Source organism: Otolemur garnettii, unplaced genomic scaffold (assembly GCF_000181295.1).
Source record: "Otolemur garnettii isolate 467f Iridium unplaced genomic scaffold, OtoGar3 scaffold00174, whole genome shotgun sequence".
In the NCBI taxonomy this organism is placed as follows: Eukaryota; Metazoa; Chordata; class Mammalia; order Primates; family Galagidae; genus Otolemur; species Otolemur garnettii.
The window spans coordinates 1,014,744-1,024,752 of NW_003852569.1; the positions used below are offsets into that span (position 1 = coordinate 1,014,744).

The 10,009-nt window shown below is 52.0% G+C and overlaps 1 protein-coding gene across 1 annotated transcript; it reads left to right on the top strand.

Annotated features, from left to right (window-relative positions):
- Window positions 1-3,039: 3,039 nt before the first annotated feature.
- On the top strand, window positions 3,040-8,873 carry THEM5 (thioesterase superfamily member 5). Its single transcript, XM_003800357.1, has 6 exons — window positions 3,040-3,230; window positions 4,115-4,316; window positions 5,328-5,466; window positions 7,961-8,071; window positions 8,369-8,493; window positions 8,798-8,873. The coding sequence occupies exons 1-6, from the start codon at window positions 3,108-3,110 to the stop codon at window positions 8,839-8,841; spliced, it is 744 nt and encodes a 247-aa protein (XP_003800405.1). The 5' UTR covers window positions 3,040-3,107; the 3' UTR covers window positions 8,842-8,873.
- Window positions 8,874-10,009: the final 1,136 nt, after the last annotated feature.

Genomic DNA, 10,009 nt, shown 5'->3' on the forward strand with positions numbered 1-10,009 from the left:
AAGTTACTAGGGCCATGGCATGCTGGAGCCGCAGCCTACAGTGCATGGAGCCAGCTGTGCATCTCCCCCCACTTCACACTGAGGGTCAGCGACTTCACACTGGTATCTTGAAATCAGCTATGGTGGGAATATTTGCATTGCAGAAATTGGCAAAATGCTACAAATCAGTGCCCCTAACCCTGCCCCTAGCCCAGAGCAGATTGTCCAACCCCAGCCGGCACACCACTGCTCCTTCCACGGACCACTAGTCAGATCCAGCCCAGGATGTGCTTCTGGGCACAGGTTGTATCTCAGCAAGAGAAGCCCCCCAAAACTCAACACTCACCCATGGGTGCCAAGCTGGAAATGAACTAACAGGGCAGGCAACAAGCTAAACCGGAACGCAGCAGGAGCTCTCCATTATGCTGAGCCTTCGCACCGTTCCGCTCTCGTCTCATTGTTTCTCCAGAGCCTTAAAGGACAGGCTTTCTCTGAGCTGGGTTTTCTTTATCTTCCCTGAGCTTAGTTCATGCCCAGCGAGCAGCACTGGGCACAACACTCATTTTGTAACAAAACCCATTCAAAGTATTGGCCAAGTGCCCCTCCCACCTCCCTGAATCAAGATGGGCTTATTGTTGCAGAAAGAACCCAAAAGACTCGGAATCCACAAGAATTGTGGGAAAAGGAGATGGAAAGGGGGAAAGGAGCACTTTTCCAATAATCCTAACCTCTCTCCACCCTGATGGACTTTGATGATTCTCCTCCAGCCACTTCAATGCAAGGCCATGCCCAAGGTTCTGCCATCAGTGATCTAAGATACTCCTCCTCAGCTGTCTCTGTGTCAGCTCTTTGATGTCACCAGGCATGGCCAAGCCTCCTTTCATTTATTTCCTCCCTCCCAGCTGGGAGATGAGGGCTGATCACCTCAACCACTCATCAGCTCCCTTCATTCCCCTATGTTCCCTTGGACACATCACCCAGCAGAACCTTTGAAATGATCCACTCAAGAAAATAAATGTTATACAAGAAAGGATAGGTAAGTGCGGTGTGTAGAAAGGCTGGGAACATATGGTGTGTAATCATAATTATGTAAATATTTGAAAGTCGATTTAACCAAAAATTGTACAATGACTAAAGCGGGAGGGTGTCAGGCCACACAAGAGTTAGATCCCACTGGGATATACTATCACCTGCCTGTGCCTGCATGATAACCCAGCTCCCAATAGCTCTGGGGCAATGAAATCACAGTTTCTTCCCCAGGTTCACCCACGTCCCTTCTTGGAAGGACAGTGCTCTCCTCCTCCTGGGCCTCCTTGCTGGGATCAGCTCCCAAAGCCTCCTTCTTTCCACCCCCCTCCCTTTCGCCTCTGCAGTCCCTCTACCCTCTCCTGGGTACTTGTTTCCTCCCCGTCACCTCCACAATCCTCCCTTCCAAGTCAATGATCACACACTGATAGAGGCTGGCCAGAAAGCAAAGGAGCGCCCAGTCCCAGGGAAAGCCACAGCAGCCATTGTTGCCCATAAGTGAAGATCATCTCTGGCAGATAGACCCACATTTCTGGAGATCCTTCACTTTCTGCTTTATGGGAAACTTCCTATTTATAAATGTTGGCAACTAATTCAACTACATTTGGTTAGACCCAGATGAATCAATGAAAAAACTGGTCCCTTCAAGCCCCTGAGATGAAATATATTTATATTCTGGTCTTCTAGGGCAGCCAAATACAGAGGATGAGGTAAACCCATTAAATTTTCTTTTTTTTTTTTTTTTGAGACAATCTCACCCTGCTGCCCAGACTAAAGTGGTGAACTATGTGAACTATGGCCTCAACCTAGTTCACAGCGACCTCAAACTCCTGGGCTCAAGTGATCTTCCTGCCTCAGCCTCCCAAGGAGCTAGGACTATAGGTGTCCACCGCAACACCCAACTAATTTTTCTATGTTTAGTAGAAACAGGTCTCAACTCCTGCTCAGGCTCAAGGGATTCTCTTGCCTCCACCTATCAGAGCATTAGGATTATAGGCATGAGCCACGGCACCTGGTCTCCTTTAAATTTCCACATTAAATCAGTTTAATCTTTTGGAAACTGCCAAAATATAATAATCACTATTATTACCATTATTGTATTATAATTTCACATTTGCCCAGTTCTGATCTTTAGAACATGCCTTTTGTTTTAATAAATTAAAAACTGGGACTTTTAATTGAAAATGGGTAGTTTTAATTCAATAGAACAGTCGTTCTCAACCTTCCTAATGCTGCAACCCTTTAATACAGTTTCTGTAGGTCTCAACCCATAGGTTGAGAACCGCTGCAATAGAAGAGATAATGCCTCTAAAAGTCTCTCCCTCTCAGGCACTGGAGGGCACTGCCTCTCCCAGGCCCAGGCTTCCAGGCCTGCCTCGCCTCCACCCAGTCATGGTACTGCCCACACTCAGCCAGAGGCCACTGTTCTCTCTGTTCCCCTGACCTCAGGCTCCCAAAGCATGAGTGCTTCCTTGCTAAGCTGCTTCCTCCCAGAGATCAGTCCTCCCCCTTCAAGCCCTCCTCAACTCCCAAGTCTTGTCGCAGCCAGGAACCAGCGGCTGAGACTTCCCTGAGCCAACTCTCATCTGCGATGTAAGAAGGTGATGTCTAAGGGCTGTAAATTGATTTTCTGAGTCCCCCTCTGAGATCTGACTGCAGAGAATGCCACAAGCACTCCACTAACACCCTCCAGTCAAGGAGTAGGGTCCCCTTGTCTTTCCAGAAATATTCTTGGGTTCTTCCCCAGAAGCCCCAAGGCAGCTCTGCAAGACTCTAAGTACCCCACACCATTTGCTTACACAATTTTCACTGATCTGACAACTCAGGCCAGTTCTGCTGCCCATTCACGCCCAAGCAGCATTTACCCCACAAGAAGTCTGGGAGGGACTCTGGGACAGCTAAAGCCTGAAATCATCTGTGGGTGCTGCACCGACCAGCCCAGCCTCACCCAGTCTCTCTGCAGTGGAGAATGGCTGCTGAAAGACAGCCTATGACAGAAGGGGGAGAGGCTTGTGGGAAGTGACTGCAGCTCCACCCCAGGGGCAGCTGACAGCTCCTCAGGAGTCAGCCAGCTCCCTGTCCACACAGCCTAGCACTCAGCCATGATAAGGACAGGCTTCCGGGTGGCAGCAAGATTTGGCCAGCACCGAGCCCTTCTTAGGGCCCCCTCTCTCCAGCCCAGACTCAGCCCTGCCCCAGCATGCGGGTCCTCCACAGACTCACTGGTGAGTGAGTTCCCAGTTCAGCCAGACAAGGAGCCTTACTCTGGGGAGCCTAGAGCACCCAAATCTCTTCTTCTCAGCTCAAGAGCTGGAGTGGTGGGCAGTGTTTTGGGGAAGCTATTTGACTTGACCAGGGGCAGGTGCTCAGGGATACCAAGTAGCCCTGGTTCAGAACTAAAGCCACCAGAACACTTACTTGCATCTGGTCTGAACCTGGCATAGCACAAACAAATCACTTTCTTCCTTTGGGACGCAGCCTGTTGAGGCTAAGTCAGGGCATCCCTGCACAGAAGGCCCGTCTGCAGTCTCAGTGAGCTCCTTGCTTGTTGCCCACAGCTGTGGTCAGTGCGTGAGCAGCTGATGCTACAGAGGACCCCCCCTTTATCCCACAGATGGACACACTGCCTCCTCCCCTGCCATGGCACCACTCCTCTGTGGGGGACCAAACAGGATTCAAAGGAGCTAGCCTGCCAGCGCAGCCCCTGGCTGGGGTGGAGCTGGGTTAACCCCTGAGGCGAGGGGTTGGAAAACTGGTCCTGACCTGCTGTGACCTCACTCCCTAGTTCCACCCCTGGCTCTCACACTTAACAGCTTGGTGACCTTGGCCATATTTCTTCAGTTTCTTCATCTGTACAATGGGACCAATATTAGCAGTTATCAGCTGCAAAGCAGGTGCTCATTCCCTCCCCTCCCTTCCTTTGCTCAGTCACCCAGAGGGGTCCTTGCACTCTCTGCGAGGAAGATGGGCCCTTTGCTCCAGGTTGACTTTCTGGCACAAGGAATTGAGTAGCCCAAGAACCTAAGAGCGGGTCACCTAGAGGGCCCTCAGCCCGGTGGCAGCCTTGTCCTTCAGAACACTGGCTAGTACACTGATTTTTCCTGCCCAGGTCTCAAGATTCTGTCCAGAGAAGACAGACTTGAAAGATTATGCCCTTCCCAATGCCAGCTGGTGTCCAGATATGCTAAGCCTCTACCAAGAATTTCTGGAGAAGACCAGGTCTGATGGTTGGATCAAACTGCCCTCCTTCAAGTCCAACAGAGACCACATCCAGGGGCTCAAGCTTCCATCTGGGCTGGCGGTTACCTCAGGTAAGGCTGGTCTGAGAGGGCTCCTGGGCATGCACAGCCCCTTTACCTATGTCTCAGACTCTTGGAAGAAATTCGTAAACTCCATTCCAGTTCTCAGCCTGTTCCCCCTCCCTCCCAGCTCCACCCTCATGCTGCCACTCCAGGCAGGTCTGCTCAGGTCTCTGGGCCCCCCTCCTGTAGAAGAGTACACACCCTAGTGGGCCCACCTTTGCTCTGGGCCCCCCTCCTGTGGAAGAACACACACCCCATTGGACCTGCCTTTGCTCCCAGCCAAGTATGGTCCTGCTGAGAACTGCCAGCTCAGCCCTACCCTTCTAACCTCTCCTTGGGTGTTCCTCCTTCTGTCAGCTACCCTCCTCAGGCCCCAGTGAAGATCCCCTGCAACCCCTGCAGGCCTTGGCACTTCGCCCCTGCCTTACTGAGCCTGGAGCAGCTCTCCTGACACACCAATGGGAATGACTGAGTGAGCTTCTGCCTTAGTCTTTGTGTGCGTGCGTGTGTCTGTCTGCATCTTCTGGTCCTTCTCTTTCATCCACATGGTCCTCCTGCCCAGCAGGGAATGGGTAGTACCAGGGGAAGATGCCCTTGGGTTTATGACACAAACAATACAAGTACACCAAAATAATATTTTTAAAGAATTTGATACTTCCCAAACAGGATGTTGTGATACTTGCCTTGGGAAGAAATCAGAACTCTGGTGGGCTTTTCTGCACTTATTTTCCTGTTGAGTGTTGTTATTTTTGTGGATTCCGTGAGCAACTGCATCTTTAGGTTTCAATGCTGTGGCCTCCTCAAGTCTCAGTCTGGACTTGATCCTATCTCCACCCCATACAGAAGGCTCTCTGAGGACTGGGTGTGCTGCTGCCTGGACGGAAGGCTGCCCAAGGGTAGAGCCTGCTGTCTTTGGCTCTCTGTCCTTGACCTTGTACTCAAGGCAGGCTCGCACATGGCGCTGCATCCCAGCCAGGTCCGTGCCCCACACCCAGCTGCAACACTGCCTTCTCTCCCCAGACAAAGGTGACTGGCGCATCTTCACCAGGTGCATTCAAGTGGAAGGTCAAGGCTATGAGTACGTCATCTTTTTCCACCCTTCTGAGAAGAAGTCTGTCTGCCTTTTCCAGCCAGGCCCCTACCTGGAGGGGGCCCCCGGGTAAGGCCACAGGCAGGACCTTGGCTGCCTCCTGGGCATGGCTCAGCAGGGCAGGTTCAGTCTGTACCTGCCTCTGAGGAGCGGGGATGAGGTGTGGGGCACTGGACTTCAGGCTCACAGTGCCAGGTCTGCAAGGACCCCCTGAGTCATCTGGCCTGCCCCCTCAGGTTACCTTAGGTAAGGCTGGCCTGAGAGGCCTCACAGACAAGGAGAGCCTCCTTGTTGAGGTCTCAGAACTTTCCAGGCAAAGGACTAGAATGTCCACTTGAGAAGAATGTGGAAACTTAGAAGAGGTCAAGATCCGGAATTCAGAGCCCAAGCCTAGACTTGTTCTGCTGCTGCTGGCCTTGGAACCCCAAGCAAGCAACTTGACCTCTGGCCTTTAGTCTTACTTTAAACCTGGGCAATAATATCTACCTGCCAGGGGGACTTGGGAGATATGATATCACGGGCCTACAGTGAGTGCTCATGTACCAAGTTCAAGACAGCTATCAAATGCCATTGACCCAAACCCCACATTTCACACATGGGGAGATGGAGGTACATGGAGGTAAAGTGACTTGCCCAAGACAGCACAGGCAACCACAGTCAGACTTAGGACTCTAATCTAGAGGTGGGGTTCCAAGTCTGGCTCTCTCCACCATTCTCTGCTGTCTCCAGGCATGGAATAGGCCCATGGAGAAGCTCACGCTGGGTGTAAATTCACGCTCAGGGAATCAGACTGGCCTTGGCCTCTTGCCTGTGGTCACTGGGTGACCAAGTTTGTGGTTGTCTGCCTTCTTTCCTGTCCCCATTCCTGCTCCAGACAGGTTCCTGGAAGCTGCTGGTGGTGCAGCAGCTCTGTCAAGGGACAGAGGGGCAGGAGAGTATAGGAGCAGCTTTAAGGTCCTGTGTCCTGACAGGGACTCAGCTGGGGCTGAACAGAAACCGGAGTGCTAAGTAGACGTCCACAGGCTGCACAGCCCTCAATCACCTTGGCCATAGGTGCCTCCATGGGATACCACTCCTAAAACTGTGCATGCAGAAACTGGGGTATAGCCCTGGGTCCCCTCCTTTCCAAAGAGGAAAATCCCAAAGAGGCAGGAGTAAGGCTGAAGTATGGCTGATTTTTATGTAGGGGGTTGTGAAAGTGAAGCTGAAGAGGCAATCTTGGGAAATTAGGGAGCTGGCGTGACTAGCCAGAGTGAGCAAGAGAAAGGACATAAGTTCCCAACCTCAGTCCCAGGCCTGTGACACTGAGGCCAGTCGGCAGACCCAGGGGGTCTAGAGAAGAGGCCCCTGAACAATGGGAAGCAGGAGGAGAAATGAAGTGGCCAGTTCAGAACCCCTCTGCAGATTCTGTGTGTCAGTGTGTCCCTACCCACAATGGGAAGCGGGGAGGAGGAAGGAAGTGGCTGGATCAGAGCCCCTCTGGGGAATTGTACAGTGTCAGTGTGTGCCTGCCTGTCCAGTGAGGACAAGGAGGGAAGAGCATGTCCAGGGCTCTTTGATATGCTCCTTTTATCCTCTTTGAAGCAATCTGGGATGTGGAGAGGGAAGTCCCTGGGGGTGTGCATGAAGTTTTGCAAGCATTTGTTCATTTAATCTGATGAGATATTTTTACTTTTATACTTAATTCCTAGTGGGAAAACTAAGGCTCAGAAAGGTTTAGCAAGGCTCAGAAAGGTTTAGCAACTTGCTCAAGATTAGACAGGTGATGAGCAGTCGGCAAAGAGGCCAAACAGGTGGGTGTGGTTGCACAGCCTCCAACTCTGTACAGTCGAGGAAGGGGGAGGCAAGGGAGGAACCCCTGGTAGTACGTGTGGGCAGCTGACTGGAGTCCATGCAGAATTGAGATTACACTTTTGAAAATCAGAAACTCAAATCTGTTTTGTGCTATTTGCATTCTAAAGGTGAGTGCCTTTCTACTTACCCCGATGCTACTGACAATGATGTGCCTGGTATGGAGCTTGCACAAGTGAGAATGAGAACCTTGGGCGCTTTAAGCAAAGCAGATGTCTGTGGCACCCTGCTGAGTCGCTCTTGGCCTGCTGCATGTGTTATGCTTCACATTTGCCTGCTTTGACATGTGGGCCCAGGACTGGCCACAGTGACTGGGAAGGTCATAGAGAGGTGGCCTGACACTCTGCTTCAGAGTCGAAGTCAAAAAATTCAGATTCCTCATATGCATGCACCTTTCCAAATCATGGCAATTATTGCCAAAAATTAGGTGACAAATCAGAGAAACGTTTTCCATGAACTGTATGAGAAAAAAAAATCTTCCTAGTGAAATAAGATAACTATACCAGTGGCTGCTCCACACACCAAAGCAAAACAGGAGAGAAACTCAGTTGATTTTCTGTTTCCTATCATCTTTGGCTGCCCTGAGGCTGAAGATCAGCAGCCGGGTCTGGGGACAGGGAGAGGCAGGACTCCACCACAGGGTGGACGGAAGGCCAGTGAGGCAGTCCGCCCGGCAACGCAGCCCCAGCCTCGCTCCCTGCCCCCACCCCAGGTTTGCCCACGGCGGGTCCCTGGCAGCCATGATGGATGAGACCTTTTCTAAAACTGCTTACCTGGCTGGAGAAGGGCTGTTCACACTAAGCCTCAATATCAGGTTCAAAAAGTAAGTGTATTTCCACAGGGCGTTGGCCAAAGTCATGGCCCTTTTCATCACTGGGGATGGCCATCCTTGGCACTGGGGCGTGGAGCCCTGCCTGCCACACTCCTCCCACCTGCTAGCAGTTCCTCTGGGATGCAACCCCTGCTACCTAACATTGGGAGCTGACAGGCAGACCCTGAGCCTAGGGCCACTTCTGAGCCTTGAGGCAGGGTGGGATGAAGAGAAGGACAGAGCACAGAGCATGAGGGGATTGGGGCTAAGGTTCACAGGAGGGATGGGCTAAGCTGCCTCTTCTCCCAGCCTGATCCCTGTGGGCTCTCTGGCTGTCCTGAACGTTGACGTGGAAAAGATCGAGGACCAGAAGCTTTACATGTCCTGCACCACCCAGAGCAGAGACCAGCAGACAGTCTATGCCAAGTGTTCAGGTAAAGAAGTTCCCAGCCTCAGACCCAGGACAGGTCTTGCCATCACTCACCCCCAGAACAAACAGGAGGGAGGATCCCATTCCAAGCTGTGGTTCAGCTTTTTTAGGGATGGGGCTGGAAACATCAGTGAAGTATGAGAGAAGCCAGCTAGGATTTCTACCTACATATGAGTTACCCAACCTGTGCTGCACAGACAGGACCCGGGTAATGAGTGACATGGAGCCAAAAGCTCACCCAGAGCACCCACCAAGCTCCTGCCACCTCCGTTCTAGCTGTGGCTGCTCAGGTCATTCTTCTCTTACAGGTGTTTTCCTTCAGCTGAAGCTGGAAGAAGAGTCACCCCAATAAGAGTCACTACACGCTCAGGAGAGCCTGCTGCCCTCCAGGGCTCCACTGGTGTGGAGGCGGGGGGGGGGGGTCTAGAAAGGAAGTGGTGGGTGAGGGAATGGGCCTTAGATTCTGGGCAAATAAAGTCTCACAGCCCCATCTCAGCCCCAAACCTCTCTGCTGTTGGAAATCAAACTCCACTCACAGACAAGATTCACTGAGCACCTACCAGGTGCCACCACAACAACAGACAGGGCCCTTGGCCTCAACATGCACACCTGGGGGACTTGACCAGAGGCCAAGAGCACAGCGTCTCCATCCAGCTCCTCTCAGCCCCACCTTGGCTCCCACCATGACTGCAGGGCAGGCCCAAAGGGAGGAGGGTCAATTCTACTCTGAAAGCATCAGAAAAGGCTTTCCAGAAGAAGCTCTGCCTGCAGGAGTCTCACAAGTGAAGTGGAGCTCAGCAGGCAGGCAGGGAGGGGAGGATATTCCAGCTCAAGCAGAAGTAAGAACAAAGGCTCAGAGGGTGGAAGAACCTAGGGCTTTTGGAGAAGAGCGAGGTGGGGGAGCAGCCACCTGAAGGCAGGAACACTGGTTTGTGGCCCCTGTGGGCTCTACTGGAGACAGCAGGGCCTGTGGGGGTCAGAGCCCTAAAGTCAAAACAGATAACAAATGCAGGACTTAGCCACAAATGATGCATGATGGGCCAGCTAGGAGAGCCATCCAGCCTCCAGATGGCTGGGGAGGCTCCAAGTGGTACCACTAGAAACACAAAACAAGCAGGTTTGAGGCAGAGGCAGGGAACGAACTCAGCTTTACATATGCCAAGCATGAAGTATCCATGGAACTTGCGCCACATGGCAAGTGCCCGCAGGAACCTGGATGTCCTGATTCAGAGCTCCATAGAGAAGAGGTATTGACTAAATTTGTGAGTCAACATAAAATCTGACACAGAACCCCTGGGAATGGCTCATACAGAGTGAAAATGAAGAAGAGGCAAAGAGAGTGATAGGTAAGGGGAGGGATCAAAGACAGAACCTTAGATCACACTAAGGCTTAGAGCTAGGACAGAAGATCAAGGACCCACAAAGGAGGTTGAGAATAGGACTGGAGTGACTGTCCTCAAGGGGACCAGGTCAGCAGCATCAAATACTGAAGAGAAGGCAGAGAAGACGAGAACTGAACA